The sequence below is a fragment of the Epinephelus lanceolatus genome, chromosome 5 (genome assembly GCF_041903045.1).
Source record: "Epinephelus lanceolatus isolate andai-2023 chromosome 5, ASM4190304v1, whole genome shotgun sequence".
Taxonomy (NCBI): domain Eukaryota; kingdom Metazoa; phylum Chordata; class Actinopteri; order Perciformes; family Serranidae; genus Epinephelus; species Epinephelus lanceolatus.
This window is the reverse complement of record NC_135738.1, coordinates 24,528,497-24,552,765: the sequence shown is the minus strand read 5'-3', so window position 1 is coordinate 24,552,765 and position 24,269 is coordinate 24,528,497. Positions and strand designations below refer to the sequence as shown.

At 43.3% G+C, this 24,269-nt stretch overlaps 2 protein-coding genes across 3 annotated transcripts in view; both read left to right on the top strand.

Moving 5' to 3' along the window:
* Positions 1 to 24,269, top strand: part of kcp (kielin cysteine rich BMP regulator) — a 31,816-nt gene that overhangs the window by 3,459 nt on the left and 4,088 nt on the right. Inside the window, exons 4-42 of one of the 2 annotated variants that reach the window (XM_033634806.2) lie at positions 53 to 357; positions 452 to 620; positions 8,943 to 9,013; positions 9,113 to 9,203; positions 9,788 to 9,870; positions 9,956 to 10,049; positions 10,133 to 10,212; positions 10,300 to 10,385; positions 10,543 to 10,633; positions 11,072 to 11,171; positions 11,316 to 11,401; positions 12,199 to 12,292; positions 12,392 to 12,541; positions 12,792 to 12,898; positions 12,987 to 13,080; positions 13,181 to 13,354; positions 13,437 to 13,519; positions 13,617 to 13,710; positions 15,219 to 15,401; positions 15,551 to 15,721; positions 15,839 to 16,012; positions 16,100 to 16,182; positions 16,258 to 16,348; positions 16,426 to 16,508; positions 16,612 to 16,785; positions 16,959 to 17,138; positions 17,222 to 17,486; positions 17,807 to 17,889; positions 17,972 to 18,065; positions 18,138 to 18,311; positions 18,407 to 18,489; positions 19,413 to 19,533; positions 19,619 to 19,701; positions 19,931 to 20,030; positions 20,147 to 20,235; positions 22,096 to 22,198; positions 22,313 to 22,455; positions 22,721 to 22,893; positions 24,095 to 24,206. In XM_033634806.2, coding sequence (XP_033490697.2) covers positions 53 to 357; positions 452 to 620; positions 8,943 to 9,013; positions 9,113 to 9,203; positions 9,788 to 9,870; positions 9,956 to 10,049; positions 10,133 to 10,212; positions 10,300 to 10,385; positions 10,543 to 10,633; positions 11,072 to 11,171; positions 11,316 to 11,401; positions 12,199 to 12,292; positions 12,392 to 12,541; positions 12,792 to 12,898; positions 12,987 to 13,080; positions 13,181 to 13,354; positions 13,437 to 13,519; positions 13,617 to 13,710; positions 15,219 to 15,401; positions 15,551 to 15,721; positions 15,839 to 16,012; positions 16,100 to 16,182; positions 16,258 to 16,348; positions 16,426 to 16,508; positions 16,612 to 16,785; positions 16,959 to 17,138; positions 17,222 to 17,486; positions 17,807 to 17,889; positions 17,972 to 18,065; positions 18,138 to 18,311; positions 18,407 to 18,489; positions 19,413 to 19,533; positions 19,619 to 19,701; positions 19,931 to 20,030; positions 20,147 to 20,235; positions 22,096 to 22,198; positions 22,313 to 22,455; positions 22,721 to 22,893; positions 24,095 to 24,206 — 4,814 coding nt within the window. Of the gene's footprint in view, positions 1 to 52; positions 358 to 451; positions 621 to 8,942; positions 9,014 to 9,112; positions 9,216 to 9,787; positions 9,871 to 9,955; positions 10,050 to 10,132; positions 10,213 to 10,299; positions 10,386 to 10,542; positions 10,634 to 11,071; positions 11,172 to 11,315; positions 11,402 to 12,198; positions 12,293 to 12,391; positions 12,542 to 12,791; positions 12,899 to 12,986; positions 13,081 to 13,180; positions 13,355 to 13,436; positions 13,520 to 13,616; positions 13,711 to 15,218; positions 15,402 to 15,550; positions 15,722 to 15,838; positions 16,013 to 16,099; positions 16,183 to 16,257; positions 16,349 to 16,425; positions 16,509 to 16,611; positions 16,786 to 16,958; positions 17,139 to 17,221; positions 17,487 to 17,806; positions 17,890 to 17,971; positions 18,066 to 18,137; positions 18,312 to 18,406; positions 18,490 to 19,412; positions 19,534 to 19,618; positions 19,702 to 19,930; positions 20,031 to 20,146; positions 20,236 to 22,095; positions 22,199 to 22,312; positions 22,456 to 22,720; positions 22,894 to 24,094; positions 24,207 to 24,269 lie in introns of both variants that reach the window. The other variant, XM_033634805.2, reaches the window with a different exon arrangement.
* On the top strand, positions 2,194 to 4,698 carry LOC117262125 (uncharacterized). The gene is made up of 4 exons (XM_078168303.1): positions 2,194 to 2,655; positions 2,794 to 2,872; positions 2,991 to 3,310; positions 3,433 to 4,698. Exons 1-4 carry the CDS (start codon positions 2,194 to 2,196, stop codon positions 4,696 to 4,698), a joined length of 2,127 nt encoding a protein of 708 aa, XP_078024429.1.

Here is a 24,269-nt window from a genome sequence, read left to right as displayed (position 1 = left end):
TTAAGAATACCCAGGAATCTGTTTCTCACCGACTGCTGCTTTCTCCATCCAGATTCTCTGCCTCCGTCTCAGTCCGCAGAAGCCCATATCTCAGATTCTCAGACTGACAGCAGTCGAAAGTTCCAGCAGGATGCGTCCCCCAGTAAACCTCAGACAAGCCGCGGGGCAAAGGACCAAACCAGCCATTATCCCCAGGACGTCCAGAGTGACCAGCTGCAGAGAGGTGTGGTGCTGGGGCCTCCAGGATCTCCTCAAGGGGTGAGGTCTGTTTCTCAGGCACAGCAGGATGACAGGCTGAAGAAGCTGGAGAGGAGGGTGGAGGAGCTGGCTCACATGCTGGATATGGTCAAAACTCAGGTATGTGTTGCACTTAGATTATATGACCGTCCGTGATAAAACAAGAATATAAAACAAGAATATCAAGTGATGCGACATTTTTGTTTCTCTACAGAATGCAGACCTGCAGTCACGCTTACAGTACCTGGAGGGATGTGAGTGTGTGAGGCAGCGATGCATATGGGAGGGGCGTGAAATGGAGGATGGTCAGCACTGGCAGGTTGACCTCAACACTGTGTGTACGTGTGCATCTGGAAAGGTCACATGCCAAGCTAACACCAAAGGTAAAGACGACTCAGATTCTGCCAGCTCTCTTTCTCTCCTTCATTCCCTTTCTCTGTTTATCTTTTTCACACATTTACACAAACACACAATAAAACCTGTGTGATTACGACATATTTTCCTCAACCTTACACTAACACACATTCAACCGGTGTTAAGTAGCTAGCTTGCAGATGGCCGCCCCTCTCCCAGACCCTTGTCTGTCTAACCCCTGTCAAAATGGAGGCGTATGTTTCGTCTTGACCTCTGACCCCGCTGGGTTTCACTGCTCCTGTCCTCCCAACACCAAGGGACCAGTGTGTCAGAGACTGCTGAGACAGGTATATTTGTACCAGGATTAGTGGAGTAAATTCATAAAGTGTTACGAAACAACAAAATGTCCATGTTGCTGATGTTGTGAAAATGTATGTGTCAGTCCCTGGGTGTTTTTTAGCCATGCTAGCAGCAATGTCCAGAGATGTCAATGTCAGCGCACCACTGCGGCCCAAATATCTCAGCAGCTACTGAGTGAATTGATATCAAAGTTTACACAGACATTTATGGTGCCCAGATGATGGATTGTAATAGCACTGGTGATCTCTATACCTTTTATCCAGCGCCATCATGGCAAAATCTCAATTTTTCCAATACTGTGGTTTATGACAAAATATTTTCCTTGGCTATGTTTTGTTTAGTGCTAATCATGATTGAGAGTGTGTTAAACATTATGCCATTAAACAAAAGCATGTCAGCTTTCATTGTGAGCATGATAGCATGCTAACATCTGTTAGCCTCATGTGCACTTAGCTCAAGGCCCTGCTATGCTTAAGTCTAGCATCACAGCGCTGCTAGCAGGACATAGATAACATGCTTCTTGTTATGTTGAGCATGTGTCTACTGTAAGTGTTTCATTATTTTACTTTTATAGATTTATTGTGTCTTTGGTCACCCGGCAGGTCTCCAGAACTTTTGAAATGCTTGAGGTGGGTCACAATCACAAATGAAAATGAAGGTTTGAAACCCTCTTCTGTTAAGTGTTGTGTTACTGTAGTTTTTGTACTACTTTCTTATAGTTGTAGCATTTTCTTTTCAGTTATTTTGTTTGCACTTGCCTTGTAATTTTGCACCACTGTAGTGAGGTAGACATTTTGGGAAATACACTTTGTTTTAAGTTAGATAAGATCAATACCAGTCTCATTGTGACCGAGTGAGGCTAGTTGTTTCCTTGTTTTACGTCTCCTAGTGGGGACATCATATTTCACAGACAGATGCCAGAGTGGTGCCAAACCCCTCATCTAACTCTCGGCACGAAAGTGAATAAGTGTGTTTCTCAAAATGTCAAGTCATTCTTTTAATAGCTGATCTAGTTTTTAGATCACGCTTGTGATTGTTGTGTGTTCACGGTTTAGCTGTAGAATGTTGCTTGGCCTGCTGCATTGGGTGAGCCCAATAGCAGTGCTTTGCTTTACTTTAGTCCTTTGTCAATTCTGGCTGTGGGCAATGCAGTGGGGTTTAAGGCTGGGTAAGAGGCCCTGTGTCCCCCCTCCACACTTCTAGGCATGTTGGGTACCCAAACCAGAGACCAACTGTGAAGGGATGCGGCCATTTCAACGCCGCTGGGCCTTTAATCCTGCCTCTGGCCTCTGTGAGGATTTCCTCTACTGCACTGGAAACAGCAGCAACAACTTCCCTTCCTTTAATGCCTGTAGGGACCAGTGCATGTTGGGTGCGTGCTGCCTCCGCAAACAGCGGCAGGATCTTCCCTCTGGCCACCAGAATTACACCTTACATGGATACAACATCTCCTCTGTGAACAGGACTCTCTGGAGATATGACCACAATAATTTGGAGGATGAAATGTTTTACAGCAATATAGACTCCAACCGCACTGAGATGAAAGATCTTAAAGGAAACCTTCAAAGTGTAGACTGCCGCAGGGACCCGGATTTCAATTATACCTGTGATTACCTAACCCTAACACAGTGCCAAGCTTTGTTGAATGACCAAGCTGGAGAGGCGCAAGTAATGAGCTTCTCCACCGGAGCGAAGTGTACTGACGTAAGTTGTGGTGGAGGTTGTGGTTGCTTCCTTCAACAAAAGCTGTGGAGATATAGGGAATGGTTCAGGCAAGGCTGTGAAGAGTGCACATGCACACATAATGGCAGCGTTGACTGTGTGTGCAGACATCTGACCCAGCGTAAAGAGATAAGAGACCTTACACAGAGAGAGAGGAAGTTGTACCAGCGGGCTATCAGGAAAGTCTATGCCAAGCCAGGTAAGACTGTGAATCTAAATATTTTTGTTCCTTACCTTTTTAAAATATAAAATATACATTTATATCATTATTATGGGTTTACCTGTGTCTTTGTTTGTGTGTTCACATGTGGATTTAGCTGTGTGGAAGGGCTTTGCGCTACTGAGAGCTGAGTTCTCCCCTCTGGCCAGTGATCATACCTTCTTCCTCCCATGGCACCGCTACTTCCTACAGTTAGTAGAGCGTGAGCTGCAGTCAGTGTCATCATGCAGACTGGCGCTTCCGTATTTTGAGTGGACAGTGGACTCTGGGTCAATGAAGTCCTCGGCTGCGTGGCAGGCTGGATTGTTTGGAGGAGATGGTGAGCCCGGCTCCAACTGCGTCCTACATCACCCTTTCCGGGGCTTGACTTCCCGTTTCCACTGGTCGCCTTGTCTCAGACGCAGTTTCAACTCCTCGGTTTGTCTTACAGCTTTTATTCATTCAACAGCCCACCTCACTGTACTTTGCATACATTGCAGTGTTTTGAGCTGTATAACAGGTATCAGGTTTGTCTAACTTATTTCCGATGATTTCTTCAGGTGTGGCTGCCAGATGCAGTGACCCTGCAGAGGACTGTAAATCAGGCAGACTTCCAGGTATTTTCCCAGTCTCTGCAAACCTTTTCTGGCCACTTTAGGCTTTGGGTAGGGGGGCATATGGCTTCCCCTCTGGCTGCTTACGACCCATTATACCTGTCTCACATGGCATTCATGGACAAGCTGTGGGCACAATGGCAAGATAAACATCAGCATGGATCAAAAAGACAAAATTCCAGGGACGATAAGGCTCAGAGCAGCATCATTTACCCCGCCAGACAGAGGCATGTGAAGATAAAGCCTTTTGATGTTACCCCTGATGATGTGATGTCTTCCCAGCAGCAGATGTGTATTGTATACGTGCCCATAACCATTGGTGCACCTTGTAATATAACATCATTACAAACACACCCAAGAGGGAGTCCGAAATTTAAGAAGCGTAGCTTGGACAAACACAACTCACACTCCAATAGTTTTGTCATTGGAGGCTTTGACAGCAGTGGTTTTGACCAGCACGGATATGATCGTAATGGCTATGACTGGAGCGGTTGGGACAAGTGGGGCTATGGCAAAGATGGCTTTAACCGGGACTTTATTGATATGGATGGATATGATGTATCTGGTTTCAACCGCTATGGGTTCAACCGTTCTAATGTCACCTGGTTTGGCATGCGTAAAGATGGCATGTTTGAGAGTGTGAAAAAGAAAAAGCATAACGAGACAGATGAAGAGGAGGAGAATGATAACAAGTCACACAAAGACAAGATAATGTCCAAGCTCTTCGGTGACAAAGGCTACAGCATCTACGGGTTTGATCCATTTGGTTTGGATCGCAGCGGGTTTGACGCATTCGGCTTTCGAATGGATGGCTATGACAAGGACAGTTGCAACTGGTTCTTCAATGGGCCGCACTACCTGCGGTTCTACTTCCACACCCAGCAGCAGTTGATGTCATCCAGTGACCAAGCTTTAAACCGTATCACCCGTACCTGCCCTCCAATCTCCTCCCTGCCCCAACACTGGGTCAGACAGGACTGGATGACCTTTGATCCAGACAAAAGCAGTGCTCTGAATAGTCTACTACAGCAGGAATGGATGAGACAAATTAAGCCAGAGAGTGATGATAATGTTACAGCAGCTACTCAAAATAAGAGCAACATATGGCTTCCACACACACCAGATCACAGGTATCAGAATTACAAGAAGAAAGTGAGAAATGCCTCGAAAAGCCAGACCATAATGTATTGTTGGATGCTCATTGGAGAATGACTCGACTCGGTTTTCTGCTTTGGACCCTATGCATCGACATAAGCCTTCCCTTAACCTGATTGGACAAACAAACCATTTGCTAGGCTGTCATAGAGTGGTGCAGGGATGACAAATTATTTGTAGGCCAACACAGAGGTTAACATCTCCCTGGGTCCTCTGACAAAAAGCCAATGAGATATTGGATTATTCTGTCAAACAAGCTCTGAGGCAAACCCAAGATTATGATACATATACATGTTTTGTTCAGCAAGGTAATCTTCACAAACAAATGCCACTTTCATGATTTTCAAAGTGTAAATGCAGTCGATAGGATTAAAAAGCTAACTTTAGGCTATAAATGAACTACACTATGGTCACGACTCCAACATTGCACCCACAACAAGGTTGTAAATCTGTGTTCCATTGGATTGCATTCTGTAGTCTCATATAGCCACTTGTTAGGAACCCTCTTTTTTAAGACATGTAAAGGCCCCATAATTCATGAGTGGGGTATTTACTGACATGTCTTATGTCATAGAACAAAACCTCATTCAAAAAAAACATTGACTTTGAGAAGAGGGAACCTGGGTGTGCAAAACTGCTAACTCATTCCTACACCACTCTATTGGTCAGTTGAATTTCTATCCATTAATATCAGTTTCTCTTCTCAATAACTTTGAGATCAAAACTAGGACATGTAGTCACAAATCCCCACTTAATTGTGCACCTATAACAGTTGTTCTCAAGTTGCAAAGTTTCCAGAGTTAGCGTGTCACATTATCAACTAAACCTCTCCTCAAAGCTTCAGCATCCAATTACTAAGCTCAGGCAAATCTCAGAGGAGGTTTTTGAAACCAAAATCTTATAGTGCAAACAGAACTAGAAATATACCAGCTGGCTTTACGGGGCTATAGTCATATTATGAATAGTAATTCAATATTTTGTAAATTGTTTTTGGCATTTCAACCTATGTGGTCCATTTCCCCTTGAAACACTGTCCGTAGGTTTTGCTTCAAGCTCCACTGGTTCAGCGGCTGTCCCCTTGGCTCTGCGCCTATCAGCTGCCCTAACCTCTGCAATCAGGCCCGCTGCCACGTGTACCCCGAGGCTGTCTGCCATATGCGCAATTGTGGTTCCTGTTTCACAGAGTGGCGAGATCCAACAACTGGAAACCACGTAATATGCCATGGCTGGTAAACACTGGATTGTTTCCCAGAAAAATGGAGGAATAAAGTACTTTATACAGCTTTTCACAACAGTGAGAAGAGAACGGACCATCATTCGGTACCTGCATCGTCTCTGTGAGCTCAGAGAAACAGAAAGCACTTCATCATAATGATGACTGTTGAGAGGACTGATACTGGAGTAAAATAGGACAAAGACTTAATTATCAATGTTGTATTAGCAAAATGTGCTTTGAAATCTGTTTTTACCTCATTACAAGATTATCCACCTGTCCCACCACATTTACATTTTGACTCACTCTGTATCGTCCTTGTATCTCCTTGATATAGGGTGTTACAGTGTTAGTTCACCCAGGTTACAAAAAACATTTCTCCAGTGGTATATAGCCAAGGAGATAGTTTTGGCTAACCCCCACCCCCACACGCAGATTTGCAAAATATTCTATTTCTGTAGTTTGAATTTGACTTCAATTGTATTTGTGGTGAATAAATTCCATTTCAAAACCATCAGTTCAGCAAGTAACAGGCGGCATGGTGGTGCAGCGGTTAGCATTGTGGCCTCACAGCAAGACGGTTCCTCTTCGGGGTGGGGTAGCCCTTCTATGCGAAGTTAGCATGTTCTCCCCGTCGCAGGAGGGGCTTTCTGTGGGTACTCCGGCTTCCTCCGAAAATCCAAAGGCATGCAGGCTAGATTACCCATAGGTGTGAATGTGAGTGTGAATGGTTGTCTGTCTCTATGTATGATAGTCCAGCAAACTGTCCAGGGTGTACCCCGCCTCTTGCCCAGTGTCAGCTACAATAGGCTCCAGCACACCCGTGACCCCCAACAGGATAAGCAGCTACGGAAAATGAAATGAATGAATGAGTCCAGTAACATTAGTCTGGATGTTCCACAGACCACACTGTCATGAGTTGGTTGGAGCTATTACTTGAACTATTTTTTGGTTGAAAGACGTGCACTAAAAACTGTTGACAGTAAAGTTCTGTTTAATATGAGCAGTGGAGACATTGTGTGTGTAAACAGATATTGTTACGTTTTTTAGTGCATTTTTCTAGGCTGTAGGCAAAATACAAAATACCATTAACCTTGAATGTATTCGGAGAATATGAATACAGAGATGGAAATCTCAAAATCTGAACAAATAAAACCAAAACTTTCTTCTGAGCTAGATCCCACCAGAGGTCTGTAAAAGAAACTTGACTCTAAAGCTGCTGTAGTCAATATTCATATACTGATGTTCAATCAAATGCATACTTTTATTGTGAGGGGTGTCACTGTTAGTGATGAACCCACAGAGCATTGGTTTGGTTTTATGGCCTTCAGCTTTCCTGCTTTGTTTCACTTTCACCACTCTCATTAACCTTGCAGCAGTAAGCTGTGTCTGGCAAAAAAAAGAAAAAAAAACTTTCTTTAAACTAGCTGGTGAACATAGTTAAGCAACTGTATAAGAGCTAGAAGTTTCCCTTAGGATATTGTCATGAGCTAAAAGAGAGTGAATGGTGGACTCACATTCTTCAGGTAGGCAGAAATATGACGTTCACCATATCAACTTTGTAAGGGAATAATTTGTCACTGTTGTGTTTTACAGCTCGTTGTGCTGCCCCCGAGTGTCCAAAAAGTCTGTTAATGCAGGTTTAAAGCATCATCCTGGTAGAGTCACGTGTTTTTCCAATGTTTTAATTCCAATGTATGTGTTAGAGCAGTGGTTCCCAACTGGTGGGTCGCAGTCCAAAAGTGGGTTGCGGACTTGCAAATGTGGAGTTTGCAAAAAACACACTTTATTTTTAAGTACAGTGAATTTCTGGCACAAAGCTTTTATTTTGACTGATGGACAGCTACCTGATAGAGACAGCAAACTAGCTTAATGACAAGGCCAACCACAAGTATGACGGTGAATATATTAAACAGTGTAGACCTTGAAGTAATGACTAAGGTGAAATTTGGACCCGTGGCCGGACCAGTTGGGATCCACTGTTTTAGAGTACCTTGTCATTGTATAGTAACACAGCTGCTGTCAATTTCCTGGTTGTGCATTTAAGGTAACTGAGTACAACAGCTTGTCATAACGGAGTGGAACAAACAAGTGGGACTTTAGTTGATGTTGGACTGGCCTCATTAGGGATCCTCTGACTCTCTTTGTCTCTTTTTTCCCCACTCCCACAGAGTTATGTAAACTTCTCTTCTGCCTATTGTGCACATTTTCTTCATCAGTGTAACGGACATGTGCCCAAACAGCCCTCTGTCCCCTCTCTCACCCCCACTGACTATTCTCTCTGTCACTGTCTTTTCATCCATCCTCCTCTTAATTGTTTCTGCATGTAGGCCAGAAGACCCTAATGGTACCCGGTTGATACACACTCGGAGACTCACACTCTCACACACACTTTGATCTCATGCATGCTTGGCTTGCTAGAGGAAATGCCTGTTGGCTGCTGGCACAGTAGGCAGCCTCACTAGCCTCTCTCACACTCTGTGATTATTGCCCTCTCTCACACACAAACACATTGTCTCTGTCCTTTGGAGAGTTGTCATTAAAATAATTATCTGCTAAAATGTCCAAGCTAAGCGAAAATAATATTTGATGAGCTTTCTGAAAGCCTTTGATGAAACAAAGCGATGTTGCTCTTCAGAGTTCGGTATGTTCTGCACTGTAAACAACGTAATGGCTCCAAAATAACAGCCGCAGAATGCGGGGAAGTTGTTAGGGCCATGATCTGCTACTCCTACAGTAAATCTCTTCCAGTGTTAATAGACTTGCCGGTGGTAGTCCTTAACAGCTGGAAGGCTGCAGGCACTTGTGGTTACAGTTACGGCCCATAAAACTTTGTATGTGTGAGAGAGAGCGAGCACATGTACATTACATCAGAACCACACTGTTCTGTCATCACTGGAGAGACAGCAGAGCCAGATGTTCTCCTGTGACCTAGAGTAGAGACAAGGTGAAGAAGGCACCAGCTGTAATGCTCAAACTTATTTCCACTTTCCTCTTTTCTTACTTAAACTATCAGTATACATTCCAACTTTATCATATGCAGACACACAATCTCAAAAATGTGTATAATCTTCTGTCTCATCTTCAGGGTGTGAACCGGATGGCAAAGTTCATAATGTGTCCTACACTATAGATGGCTGTCAGACGTGTTCGTGTAAGGTGAGTATTTCCATTTTGACATTTCTTGAGCCTGACAAATTGCTGTGGTCTTCCCATTTATCATTTTCTGCCACCTCTGTGTCCATTCATTGCTAACAGGAAGGTAACAGGGACTGCAATCCCCAACCCTGCCCTTCACCGGACTGCACACACAAGGACACTGTATCTGGAGACTGCTGCCAGCAATGCGGTAAGCAACGAGGTAAGGACACAGCAAAAAAAATCTGTACGCAACAAACTTTATAAATGTAAAACAAAACATTTAATGTGTCTAGTAAACTATGTAAAAAATTGTTTAGATCAATCCACATGACCATTGCACAGGATGCATATAGGTTTTCATACTTCTTCATACTTGACCCACAAAACCTGTCACTGACCACTTGCAGATGGCAGCACTGGTATATTTTTTAATCTATAAAGCAATATCTTCGCCATTTTCCTTGAAAGCATGCAAGAAAAACAATGTTTTCTTCATGAATTCAAGGTAACATGACTAACTGATTTACAAGTAGTCATTATGTTGGTGAAGTACACCTATGAGTTGCCAGACTAGGAAAATCTCTCCCAGACAGCAGGGGGTGCAAATGTGCTTCCACAGTTAAGGGGTGACATTAGTCCGACCTGACAGATAAGATGGATCTGCATGAAAATGGAAAGTTCCTCCAGAAAGAGACATTATTCTCTCTCATTTGTTCTGCTACATCAACATTTAACCCCTTCACTGCCAGTAACACCAGAACAGTAAAGCAATCTGTATAAATGTGTTTGCAGGCTGCGTACATTCTGGTGTCCAGTATGATCACGGAGCCACCTGGAGGTCGGTGGAGAATCCCTGTGAAGTCTGCTACTGTCTGGTGGGTCGGATACTGACTGACAGTTTAACCTTTTATCTTCTCTATCAACTTCATCTTTACTGATATCCTTCTGTCCTCTCACAAGGAGGGTCAAGTTCGCTGTGAGAGGGAGCAGTGTAACATCCCGTGTAAAAACCCAGCTGCTCCTCCACCCAAGACATGCTGTCCAGTCTGTCAAGGTGGGTTTCTTCATATCACTGTAGCAGTGTGTGTGTGGCTTCAGTGAGCTGCAGAGACATAGTGTGTGTTCTGTGTCTTGTAGGCTGTGGTGTAAATGGTCAAGACTTTCCTAACGGAGCTCTGATCCCCACTGGAGGCCGTTGCCAGGAGTGCTCGTGTGTGGTACGTCATTTATCACCATATTCATTATTAAATTAAATTTTTGTGTGTATGAATCACTTTTATCTTTACTCTGTCTTTCTCCTGCAGAATGGAAATATGGTTTGTTCACCCCTTCCCTGTCCTGCCTTGAATTGTCGAAACCCTGTGCATCATCCTGAAGACTGTTGCCCACGGTAACCAACCTGCCTAACATCATCCACATCACTTTCAAGCCTGCGTCAATCCACCTTATTCATCTCAGAGCAAGTGAAACATTTCCGAAAGTTTTAAATATGTATGTCGTGTGTGTGTGTGTGTGTGTGTGTGTGTGTGTGTGTGTGTGACCTGCAGGTGTGAGCACTGTGAATATGATTCTAAGGTGTATGTGGATGGACAGAAGTTCCCCTCCAGGAGAGACCCCTGCCTGCACTGCCGCTGCTCTGTGAGTTCAGTCTGGTTTTTTATGGATACATGATGTTCATGTGACAAGACGATGGGTTAGAAATGTTTAAACACTCAGGGGTTCAAAGAAAACCTCTTAAAGCCTATTGCACTTTCAGAACTAAATGTGATTAGATTTGAAAATGGGAATAAGTGTGAAAATATAGTTGCTTTTTAAGTCCTGAAAAATGTAGTTTATGTACACACTATGTAATAAAGAGTTTCTAAATAACCTCAAACCTAGTTTTGCCTCTCTGTACTGCAGGTTCTTGCTACTTACCGGCTGACATACACCAATACTGATGTATCTGCAATAAGATTTTCTGGCCTGCTAGATTTATTACTCTTGCACTAGTTTATAGGTTTGAGCTTTGTAATCTAACAGCCACTGAATGTTACAGAGTGACACATCTAATCTCTTCTTGTGCCTACCTGTTAGGCAGGTGAAGTGTCTTGTGAGCGTATGGATTCATCATGTCCCGCATTACACTGCAGCCATCCAGCTAGGCGGAAAGGAGAGTGTTGTCCCACATGCACTGGTCAGTATATCTGTAAATTTGTCTAAAAGACATAATTTTCTCATGTCTTTGTCAAGTTTGTTTGAGCGATTGCGTGCCGTCATCCAAATCTGACTTTCATTTGTCAGATTCAAGCATAACCAGGGTTTGTATTTGTTCCCACAGAATGTGAGTATGACGGGAGGGTGTATGCTGATGGAAAAGCATTTGCGCCTCCTGGAAGCGGACCCTGCCTGCATTGCAGGTGTAAGGCAAGTCTGAACAGTATATTCAAGAGGAAAGTAAGCCTGAATCTAACCATTATTTTCATAATGGTTCAATCTGTGTATTATTCTTTTGATTTGTCAGCTAGTTTTTTGGTCTATAAAATGTCAAGGAAGGGATGAACATTAGCTCACCTGGTCGAGTGGGTGCCCCATGTACAAAAGGCTTTGTCATGGCTTCAATTCCAACCTACGGCCCTTTGCTGCATGTCATCCTCCCTCTCTCTCCCCCCTTCACGTTATGACAACTGTCCTATCAATTAAAGGCAAAAAAGCCCTAAAAAATCTTCAAAAAATGTTAGAAAAATGTTTTTCAGTGTTTCTAAAGCCTGAGATCACGTCCTCAAATGTCATGTTTTATCCAAGACCCAAAGATATTCAGCTTGTTGTCGAAGAGGAATAAAGAAACCTGGAAATATGAGAGATTTTTTACTTATTTAGATTAGATGACTCATACCAATTCACCAATTATTCCAATTATGAAATTAGTTGGCAGTTAATTTAATAGTTGACAACTAATCGATTAACCTTTGCAGCTCTAGAAGAAAGTGGTAAAACTTTGAGGCAAGTGTGTTTTATCTTTATTTACAAAGAGATGTTATACATTTGTCTTACATCTCAAAAAAAGTCTAATGTTTTCACTCTCTTTTGGCTCTTAGAGCACTGTATGACTCTATTTTTTTATAGCACCCAGTGGGCACATAATAGCTGTTATGGTTCTGTATGCTCCTATAAAATGAAACACACTGTAATCATAATGTTTTCATACTTTATGTCTGCTACAGGGTGGGAATGTCATTTGCCGTGAAGAGAAGTGCCCTCCTGTCCCATGCTCCAACCCTATTATAGATCCACATCTGTGCTGTCCAATCTGTAAAGGTAATGATGCACACACACACACACACACACACACACACACATGCAAGCGCAGCTCATCGATAAATATACTGTATGAAATCTCCTCTTTTCTCATTATAGCCTGTGTGTTGGAGGGGGTGGAATATGAAGAAGGCTCCAAATGGCACCCTGAGGGTCCCTGTTCCAGCTGCACCTGTGTGAATGGAGAGACGGTGTGTACACACACACAGTGTGGCCCCACTGAGTGCCTGCATCCCACCAAGATCACTGGTAAGAGTGTGTGTGTCTGAGGCTATACTCACATTAATACGTTTTCATTTTAAACTGCATAACTATTGCTATGTTTACACCTGGTGTCGACACTACTCTGGCATTTTGGAACCCCTAAAATGGAGACCTTTGAAAATGCTGCCGACCCCATTTTAGTCGGGACCGGTGGAAACGAAGACCTACCCAAAACGCCGTACTTTGTTCATATGCTGACGACTGTGTAACCTCACTGTCTCTTTCCTTTCCTTAGGCTCCTGTTGTGCAGTGTGTGAAAGTTGCACCTATAACCATCGTATCTATAGCAACGGCCAGAGGTTTACAACCCCTGACCACCCATGCCACATCTGCACCTGTCAGGTGAGTGCACTGATGTTCACACACACACACACACTACACAGTACTGTTCACCTTCAAACCTGCTGATACGGCCTTCCTTTCTCCTCAGCATGGCAGTGTACAGTGTGAGAGGAGACCTTGTCCTCCACTTAACTGCTCCAACCCATACACACCAGCTGGAGAGTGCTGCCCTAAATGTCCAGGTACACAACCTCAGAAAGAGATTTGGTCATGAATCAATTTTAATGTGGATAAGTTTATTCTCAGCTCACTATAGTGTCTGTGTGTTTGTATCTTTTCCAGACTGCTCCTTTGAAAACCATGTATTTGTGGATGGAGAGGCTTTTCCTAACCCTGTGAGTGTGTGTGAGGAGTGTAGGTGTGTGAGCGGCCAGATTGACTGCCACCAACCGCAATGCCCTAATCCTCGCTGTAACGCTCCTCTACCTGGAACGTGCTGTCAGAACAACTGCAACGGTGAGAAAACATGGATTTTCTATCAGTTAAACAAATTTAACAAATCAAATTCTCACAGTTACATAATATCCCTCTGCATCAGGCTGCAGCTACGCTGGGAAGGAGTATCCCAACGGAGAGGAGTTTCCTCATCCTACTGACAGATGCAGGACATGCAGCTGCATCGTAAGAATAATCAGTATCACAGCCTGACTCCTGCTGTGTTCACCTGTGGTCTTCTTGAAGCAGGTTTTTATTTCAGTCTGTGTTGTGTTTGTTGTAGAATGGGAATGTCCAGTGTCTGATGAGGAGATGTCCACCGCTGCCGTGCTCGAACCCAAATGTGCTGCCTGGAGAATGCTGCCCCCAGTGTCCTGGTAAGGATGTGCAAGAAAGACAAAACAGGGATGTGAGATGTCTGTAGCAGTGACTGTGATGCGTGCCTGCTGTGCTAGAAAGTTGAAGGAGGAGCGCAGTGAAGTTAAAAACAGGTATCCTCTAAAAGCAATGGGAGGTTGGTAATTGTATGTTCTCACCCTAATCGGCCTCACAGTGGTTGGAGCTGCAGTACTTGCCGTGGCACACAGCTCATAGAGGCAATTTGGGTGCATAAAATCCATCAGCATCCTTTTACCACAATTTTGTCGAAAAGCTTTGAGTGAAATCTGAACACAGTCATGACGCACAAATTTTTGAATTCAGTGTGACTCACACTTTCCCATGATACCTACATCTCCGATGCCCATCTCAAAAAGACTGCCTTAAATCCTATTAGAGAACAGAATGTCATGTGGATGGATGAAATCAGATCTGAAATAATACAACACTATATACAGCACACATTTAATCATTATTCCTTATTTTGTTGATTGTTTTTTATCTGCTAGCTTAATGTCTGTTATCAGCTGAGTGTAACATCACATCAGTTGTTGCCAGATCTCACGAGAGTATGTTGCTAAAACAGAGACATGTCTCGAACAAATTTAATGTTCTCCTGATTTGTCTGTCAGAAAAATGCCATTTCAGTGTAATAATGTTTAGAAGGATTGGGGCTGTTAAAATGGGGTCCAATATTTACTTCAGTGACTATGGGGCGAAGGAAATGGTTATAATCTGTACTCATGTTCAGTTTCCTATTGCAATGAATGGCCGCAGCTGGTCTTCTAAAGGGGCGCGACACTGGTGAAGCCCATGTGTCACAGATACAGGAGATGAAACTGAAGTGGGCTGTCTCAGTTTATCAATGGACTCTGGTTGTAGCCTCCTGCTTTGCTAATGAGCCGAGTGTCTCCCAAAGCCGCCAGCATTATGGTTTTTACACTTAACTGAACAGATTTACACTTTGCTAGTGAGCCATTTGGAAAGTACCAAAATTATTTGAATGCAGTTTGGACTAATTGGTGTTGTGCGAAGAATCACCTAAAAAGCTGATAATTAAAAAAAAAAAAAAAATGTAATTAGCACTTTTCAAGCTGAAGCACAAAACGCTTTCCAGATTAAAAGATTTACAGAATGAAAATTAAAAAATCAAAAACACATGCAAGTCCCCCACTGTTTGACATAGAAGAATTAGGAAAAGAAGAGCACATATGTCAAGCATCACTGAGGTGGGGGGGCCCACAGAGAGAGTGGACCATCCAGCAATGTGTTGGGTGGAGTATGGGCCCTTATGATTTTTGCTATCAATGATTTAGAGTTTGAAGATTTTCCCTTCAGACAAATACTATATTTTTTAATTTCACCGGCCGTACCTCTTCTGTGGTTGACATGATGTTCATTTGTGTGATGATTTGCTACAGAGTTTGTTTATTTACTCATGATGGTTGAACACAGCAGAGATTATGACACTGTATAGTTGATATAGTTTTCCCTCATATTCCCTCAGCTCCTCCTTTGGACTGTGTGTACGAGCAACGATCCTACAGACACACTGAGCGTTTCTACCACCCAGCTGACAGCTGTCGATCATGCACCTGCACCAATGGGACTGTTCACTGTCAGCGCAAGCCCTGCACATTCGCTCCATGCTCTCACCCCATCACACAGCAGTGTTGCCGGACCTGCGAAGGTACATTAAGTCCTGCCAAGATAACTTAAAGACAAAGCACTTTTCATATTTTGATCAAGCACATTCTGTCATCTGTTGCAACAAAAGAAAGTTTGACACAGATGTTTTTCTAGTCAAATAGTTTCCTTTATGTCTTATTTCCCTCGCAGGCTGCCTATATGAGGGCCGAGAGCGATCTAATGGGGAGACGTGGGATGATGCATCAGACCCATGTGCACAGTGTATTTGCCGTGAGGGCTCTGTCCAGTGTGAGAGGAAGCGCTGTCCACTGGCCAACTGTAACCACCCAGTCCGGAGACAGTGCTGCATGTCCTGTGATAGTGAGTGTCCCCCTTACTGAGGAGGATCCACAGACTTTCCTGTCAGCACTTTCCTTGGGAAGTGTTCTCTCTTGGTTATCTCAAAAATATCTTAATCTCCATTTTTTCGACTTGCAGGCTGCATGTTTCATGGTAAAGAATATCCTGATGGCACTGAGTTTGCTGATGACAAAGACCCCTGTGGCGTGTGTTACTGTTACGGTGGGGAGGTCATCTGCACCAAGATACTGTGCAATGGAGAATGCAGCCACCCTTACAAACCACCTGGGCAATGCTGTGGAGAATGTGAACGTATGTAAAGTCACAATCATTCCTGGTTTAGGATCATTGCTTTAAAATGTTACAAAGTGACAAAACAAACCTGTTTTTATTTTATAGGCTGCTTCTATAACAACGCAGTCCTCGCAAACGGACAGTCGATCCCTGACCCAGGAAACCTCTGTGCTGAATGCACCTGTCAGGTAGCATCAACACACACATACACATTCCTGCTGGTTAATCTCTCGAGCCAATGTGTCGTGCTTCTTCTCCTACAGAGTGGTTCAGTGCGATGTGTGAAGAAGACGTGTCCAGCAGCCTGCTGTACTCACCCGATCACCGACCCGTGTGGCTGCCCTGTCTGTGATGGTAACCAGCTTACAAAATATTGCAGTTCACGTTACGTAGAATAAGTAAATACTGATGTTTCACTCTACTGTGTGTAGGTTGTCAGTTCCAAGGTGTGACTTATGTTGACGGACAGATCCTTCCAGGAGGAGAGGGCGGGTGCCAGGACTGCACGTGCTCAGTGAGAGGGAGAAGGGCTGGATTTGGTTTTGGGAGTTGCTGCACCCTCACAGCTACTGTACGTTTTTTTCTTTCTTTTTTTTTTTTTTTTTTTTTTTACATAGAAAGGTGAAGTGGTGTGTGCACAGAGAAGATGCCCGGCGGTGTCATGCCCACAACCAGGACTGGATGGGTGTGCGTGCAGAGTGTGTGATGGATGCAACTTTAACGGACGAGACTGTTTCAACGGAGAGCGGTTCCCACACCCTACAGACCACTGTCAGCTCTGCTCCTGTCTGGTACTACCACACGTGCATTTTATTTTCCATGCACTGTAGATTTTTGTTTGTAGATTTAAGATTTAAGATTTAAGATTTAGAGCACTATAGGAGGACTGTAGCTGACTATGTAAAGGAAATATTGTCATCCTCATTGTGTGTGTGTGTGTGTGTGTGTGTGTGTGTGTGCTTAGAATGGCGCTGTGGTGTGTTCGCATGTGTCTTGTCCAAGTGTTTCCTGTGCGCGTCCAGTGACTCCTCCTGGGGAGTGCTGCCCTGTCTGCACAGGGATCTGTCTTCATCAGGGGAGGGAGTATCAGTCCGGCTCCACCTTCACTTCTCCCTCCGATCCCTGCTCGTCATGCTCCTGTCTGGTCAGTCTGACAGTTCTTACTGAATGAAAAAAACTGTGCATATAATCAAAATTCTTGCTGTCTGATTCCTTTTTCTCTTTCAGAATGAGGTGGTGAACTGTCAGAGGAGACCGTGTCCAGTCCGCTGCTCCCACCCAGTCCCTTCAGATACCTGCTGTCCCGTCTGCGACTCTTGTCTGTATGAGGGTGTGGTCCACTCTCACAGTCACACCTTCACACCCTCCTCCAACCCCTGCCAGCGCTGCACATGTGTCAGAGGCACCGTCACCTGCGTGCCTCTGGTCTGCCCGCCAACACCCTGTCTCCAACCAGTTACCAGGCCAGGACAGTGCTGCCCTGAGTGCACAGGTACAAACTGAATGTGAAGGCCTACATGTGTTTCACTCTAGCAAATTTGTGGCCTCAATATTTAATAAACTTTTATGTTCAGAAAATATTTTTTTATTGTTATTTCATGTTAAATTTATCACTTCCTGCAATTTAACTCTAAAAAGTACCTAAAGGTGTTTGTGGGAATTGATAAAAGCCACCTCAAATTCACGCAAATGATCACAAAAATCACATGGCACAAACTTACGTACACATATAAACATGACACATGAAAACAAACCATATCTCTCTGAACCTCATTGAGAATTTTTTTCGTCTTTGTCTCTTGTCTGTCTCAGCGTGTTCACTCGATGGACAGGAGTTCAGTGACGGGCAGGCATGGACTCTGCGTTCAAACCACTGTTCCACCTGCACTTGCCAGGTCTGACTCTTCCATCACTGTCTATTCTCTCCATATTTGCACTTTCGTTGTATTTAAGCACTAATCTATCTGAGTCTTGCAGGCAGGTGAGGTGCAGTGTGCGTCTCCTGAGTGTCCCAAGCTGCCTTGTATGCGCCAGGTGACTGATCCAGGAGCCTGCTGTCCTCGCTGCAGAGGTAACTTGATCACTGAAAATTATAATCGCAGAACGAGATCGTTTTTACCAGCGGTTTAATTGTCCCTCTCAGGTTGTATGTATGGAGGAGAGGAGCATGCTGAGGGCAGTAGCTGGTTCGCAGACTCCACTCCCTGTATGACGTGCATGTGTGTGGACGGGGTGACCACCTGCTCTGAAGTACGCTGTCTATCTCCATGCAATAACTTCATCAGCGTGCCTGGGGAGTGCTGCCCTGTCTGCGCTGGTAACTAATGGAAATCTAAGGCACATTCATGTTTCACATTAGGATTTTCTTTCACTGTGGTGCTTGATAATCTTATATGATTGTTTTTTGAGCAGACTGTGTATTTGAGGGCCGAGTGTACAGTCCAGGTGAGAGTTTCCATCCAGCAGATGACCCCTGTCAGATCTGCACTTGTGAGGTACGATGCATACACACCTGACAACTGAAAACCTGATTGTGACATTTTTTTGTGTAACTTGTTAATGTAGTGAATCTTTAAAGTTTTTTTTTAGATGAACTGTTAATTAACTGTTAATAATAATGAGGCTTATTTTATAATAATTATAATTATAAATAATGAATTATAATTATAATTATAAAAAAATAGAAGTATAAAATAAGGAGTGTATAAAAAAGTGTGCATTAAGCAACAATATATACACTGATCAGCCAAAACATTCAAACCACTGATAGGTGAAATGGATAATATCAATAATCTCGTTACAAAGCAATGCTCTGCTGGGAAACGTTTGGTCCTGGAATTCATGTGGACGCCACTTAAAGGGATAGTGCACCCAAAAATGAAAATTCAGCCAATATCTACTCACCCATATGCCAAGGGAGGCTCAGGTGAAGTTTTAGAGTCCTCACATCACTTGCGGAGATCCCAGGGGAGAGGAGGTAGCAACACAACTCCACCTAATGCAGGCTGACGGCGCCCCAGATTCATACGTCCAAAACCACATAATAATAAAATCAATTATGTGTTTTTGGACGTTTGAATCTGGGGCGCCAGAGTGAAATAGTGAAAAATGGCCTGCACAAGTTCCAGAGGTCAGTGTTCTGAATCCCAAAGATTTCAATTACCAGTTAAATAAAACAGAAAAGCAGTAAATCATCCATTTCCAAATGATTATTAAACTGTCAAAATTGTCTCTGACTAATCTTCTGTCACTCAGTTTTATAGATGAATCGAGTTTCAGCTCTTCTTAATAACAGAGGTTAAAACAGTACTAATTGAAACAGATATGGAAGATCCAGAGGTTTCATTGGCAGTAGTAGTTAAATTAGAAGTTATATTAGTAACTGTGTTGGTTGTAATCCAAGCTGTTTGTGTCGCAGGTGATGCCAGATGGAGAGCAACACCTGAGGTGTTACCGAAAGCAGTGTCCCAGTCTGGTCGACTGTCCCAAGAACAACATCTTGTTCTCCAGCCCAGACTCCTGCTGTCCTGTCTGCGCACGTCAGTATTAAACCGCCTTTTGTGATACACTGTGTATTATCTCTACACTGTCACTGAGCTTTGTGACATCTGTGTGTTTGTTTAGAGCCTCTCAGTAACTGCACCTCTGCGCTGATTGGCAACGAGGTCTTGGCGACAGATGACCCTTGTTTTACCTGCCAGTGCAAGGTACCGTAGCGACGACATGCACCTTGTCTTCTGTCCATCATCTCTTAGAAACCATATAGCCTAAAATATTTGATATTTAACCATTTCATTTACCTATAAATGATAGGAAATGTCAGAGAGAAATGAGTTTCAGTTTGACATCTCTGCCCCTTAAGATCTAACTGTTCTGATCAGATTACAGTCCAGATACCATGTGACTCTGTGCAGTGATACTGTGTCTGTGATTTAGGACCTGACTTGGACCTGCTTACATCAGAACTGCCCTCCACTCACTTGCCCTCTTCATGAACAGTTCAATTCTCCAGAGTCATGCTGCCCCGTTTGTAAATGTGAGATAACACCGTCTTTCTTACAGTTTGTCTGTTCGCTGTGTCTTTTAAAGTTTTAAGCAAGTCCTAACATCCATTATTATTATATTGTGACGGTTCTCCTGTGTTTCATACAGATTGTGTGATTGACGGCTCGAGCAGACGTGTGCCCAACGGCAGCAGCTGGACAGACAGCGATGACGACTGCGTCACATGTACCTGTAACGTGAGTCTTACAGAAATACTCACACTGTTCATGCCAAATATCTCAAGCAGCGTTCAAGATCGTTGTTTGTCAGCGTGTTGCAAACAAAAAGAGTCTGACATTTCAAATCCCTAAAAAACAATAAAACTAGAAGAGCATGTTGAGACCACAGACCTCCACCAAGGCCAAATGCTCGCAATGCTAACAAAAGTGAAAAATAATTTGTATATCTGCCTCGTGATTTGGACCCGCTCCAAAATTTAACGGGTTCTTCCTTGGCCCATGTTACACCATTCCACCAAGTTTTATGATAATCTGTGCAGGAGTTTTTCTGTGATCCTGCTGAGGAACAGAAAACAAATCAACAAAGAAACCCTCTGATCCAAAAACATTTCAATCAGGAGAGACTTGTTCAGAGAGAGAGAGAATATTTATTTACATGACGCACATAAGTATGAGGAATGTGAAAAGTCTTTGGCGATTAGACCCCATTGTGATGTTATCTATTCCAGGAGGGTTGTGAAGGTGTTGTAGATTAGGGATCTCCCCCTATGGAGTCTAGACGCTGGTGGTGGTAATGGGGGTGATGAGATGAGATAAAGAGGAAGCTGAGGGTGTGGATGAGAAGAGGAATGGGCTTTTGATGAGGCCTGGATAAGGAGACTGGAGGTGAATGGGGTCAAGGAGGGTGCAACGATTCCGCCTAAAATGACAGCTGACAGGAGCAGAGAGGAGAACAGATTTAAAGTTTGGCAGAAGCAATGTGAATGGCTGAATGAGCTCGTGGCTGGTTTGACTCGCTGACAGGGAGAGGGAACACCCTTAATCAGATGATTAGAGGGAGTGGTGGAGGTGGGATGGAGAGAGAATGGTGAATGAATATAGCATAAAGAAAGTAATAAAGATCTGGTCCATCTGATGCTGGTTTTGTTGATGTTTTTTGCAGTTTCATCACTGCTACCAGTGCCTCTGTAGCCAGTATCTCACTATCACTATCCTCATTCATATTTTAAGAATCTACAAATTATATTCAGCCACAAAATCAGCCTGAAAAGCTGGAAATCAGAACGGGAGCACAGAGAGTTGTTGCATAGAAATGACACACTGTCTCATCCAGTTGCATCGGTGTGAACCAGCAGGTTGCAGAATGGCGCATTGCACTATGAATAAGGCGTTTATCTCTACATACTTTGTGGGTTGTCTCCCCGAAGATCTTCATGTTGTTCTACAGTAGCCTAAACAGACAGATCAAACCCTGGTTCCAGATAGGGCCATTTGCATTGTTGCATCAGCTGCCGTAGTTCTCTTACACTCTTGGCACACAGTAGAAGTTTCAGTTCTGCAATGTCACCTCTAGATGCTACTAAATCCTACACACTGGACCTTTAATTAAAAGAGTAGATGTATAGCAACAAAACGTACTTTGAGTATTAAAACCAAAAGTGCTCATTATGCAGAATGGCCTCTGTCAGTGTTATATTATTAGATCATGCAAGCAGCACTAAATTAGTCAAGGTGAAGCTTATTGTAACTGTTTCATATACAATCAAGGCACTTTGATCAGTAACAAGGCATCATATTTTAGAAACTGATTCCTTTTTTTTGTATGTAAAATCTGAATCTGAAAGGTAACAAGAAACTCTATCTGTCAGAGTAACTTGAGTAAGAAGCGCACATTTCTCTTTGATATGGGGTGAAAGAGGTATAGAGCAGCATAACACTTGAGTTATGTAAGCTACCTCAAAATTGTACTGAAGTTCAGTACATGAGTAAATGTACTTAATTACTCTCACCACTGGACAAGACTGGTAATAGATCTTGTATCTGTTCAGACCATTTTCTTCTAAAGTAATCTTTTTTCTTTCTGTGTTTCCTCTTTAGTTGGGCTACATCGAGTGCACCATTGAAGAGTGTTTACCTGCAGTTTGTCTGGATGCTCAGAGGCCAGTGAAGATTCCAGGGAAATGCTGCTATGAGTGCCAAGGTATCACAGCCAGCCAACACAGTGAGCGTCCCTAACTTTAGTGTTCTGCCTAACAAGTTTAATCTGTGTGTGTGTGTGTGTGTGTGTGTGTGTGTTTGTGCGTGTGTGTTGTAGACTCCGAGGCGTCGTGTTTGCACCAGGGAACAGTGTATCACTCCAACGAGCAGTGGGAGGTGGATGAGTGCACCAGCTGTACGTGTGTGTACGGAGACGTGCACTGTCAAAGTGAACGCTGCCCTCCTCTCACCTGTGCAACAGTCAGTATTACAAACACGCACACTCTTTCTCAGTGTTTCATCATAGTCTGAAATTTTCCCATGATGCCTCAGTGTCCTGAATTTTTATTCTGTAAAGAGAGACTAAATATCTGACATCTCTCATCAGTGTTTACACTCTGGCTCCTCAGGGCTCATTTTGACACTTCAGTCTCCTGGGTTCCTCTTAGTTACACAGACAGTGTAGCTGAATATACGTGTGTGTGTGTGTGTGTGTGTGTGTGTGTGTGTGTGTGTGCTCTCTCAGGATGAGATGCCAGCCATCGTCCCAGGTTTGTGTTGTCCTCACTGCCTGCCTCGTCCAGCCACCTGCATTGCCTTCGGCGACCCTCATTATCGCACCTTCGACGGCCGCATGCTGCACTTCCAGGGAGCCTGCACTTACATCCTGGCACAGGACTGTGAGGGAGGAGACTTCAGGTGAGTGGGTCACCATGGTTACCCAATAAAGTGCTGTAGTAGGCGTGTTTTGTCTACTCCTTCTACTGCTACTGATACTTCCCTTCCACAGTTACAGTTACCCTCTAAAAACAATCCAAATAACCTGTGACAAGAGATCAGAAGTAGATGTTAACTGGTTTTAAAGACCCCAAAAACATGTTTTCTAAGACAGCTGCTAAAGTGTTTGGGTCTTAACGTGAAAAAAATTTCTGCCAAATTTTGAACAGATTTGCTTATTGACTTATGACTGATTTATGTAATCAGTTTGCTTTGAGCTCCTCCCCCTGGTTTGAAATGTGCGTGACTCTGATGGAAAAAGCTGATGTCACATATTTACATGCAGTTGAGGCAGAGTAATTATAAGCACATCACGCAGGCACAAGGCTATCAATAACAGTGCACATGAAGAAATTAGTAACGCCTGCACACTGTCTCTTTGCCATAAAAGTTTAATGAAGCCACAGTTTTGATCCTGCTTGGATCTTCATCAGGTCAAAATCGTTTTGGCCCATCCAAGCAGGATCAAAACTGTGTCTTCGTTAAACTTTTGTGGCATGGAGTAAGTGTGCAGGCATTACCTTTTTTTCCTCACATACTTACCTGGCCCAATCAGGATTTAGCAGTATTGTAATCAAAATGGGATGCTAGCTGGTAAGTTGCTTGCTTATGTTTCAAGGACACTGTTGATTATATTAAACAAGTCACACACTCCTGATGAGTTATGGAGTGTTACACCATAATAAATAATGTTTTTTCCTTTCCTGAACTTTAACTTTGATTGTTTTATGTTTAGTCATGCGTATTTAATGTTCAAGATTAGTACTTTAGGTTTTTAGAGTTTTCTGTCTGTAAGCGGTCACAAGCCAGAAAGGTTTGGTGCCGTAAAGTAACCAGCAGCAGCAAAACGGATTGGATGTGTGTCAGTTTGCAGACACATCCACTTTTCAAGATACTTTACTTTTGTAACTTGCTATTAAGACTTGGCTTTTTACATTTAGAGCATGAAGCGACAACTTTTGATTTCAAGTCCTTGCTAACGTTAAATTAAAAAAAATATATCAATCGACATGTCTTTTTATGTGACCTTTGAATGAAGAAGCTGATTTTTAAATTAAATTATTGATATTGAAATGTTAATACTGTATATGTCCTGCTCTATGACTCCTGTTTGTTTGTACAGCATTCATGCCACTAACGATGATCGTGGGCGTAAAGGAGTGTCCTGGACTAAAGAGGTGACCGTGTTTATAGGAGACATCACAGTGCAGCTGCTCCAGGACTGGGTCGTGAAGGTTTGTGTGTACAAATAATGCAAATAATTTTTAAACAATCTTGTTTGTGTCATGCATCAACTA

Bases quoted from the DNA above. Each gene is read 5' to 3' on its own strand.
- LOC117262125 (XM_078168303.1), top strand. From the start codon at position 2,194: ATGCGGCCATTTCAACGCCGCTGGGCCTTTAATCCTGCCTCTGGCCTC. The intron at 2,873-2,990 runs GTAAGACTGTGA...ATGTGGATTTAG, and splicing joins GAAAGTCTATGCCAAGCCAG to CTGTGTGGAAGGGCTTTGCG. The intron at 3,311-3,432 runs GTTTGTCTTACA...TGATTTCTTCAG, and splicing joins GACGCAGTTTCAACTCCTCG to GTGTGGCTGCCAGATGCAGT.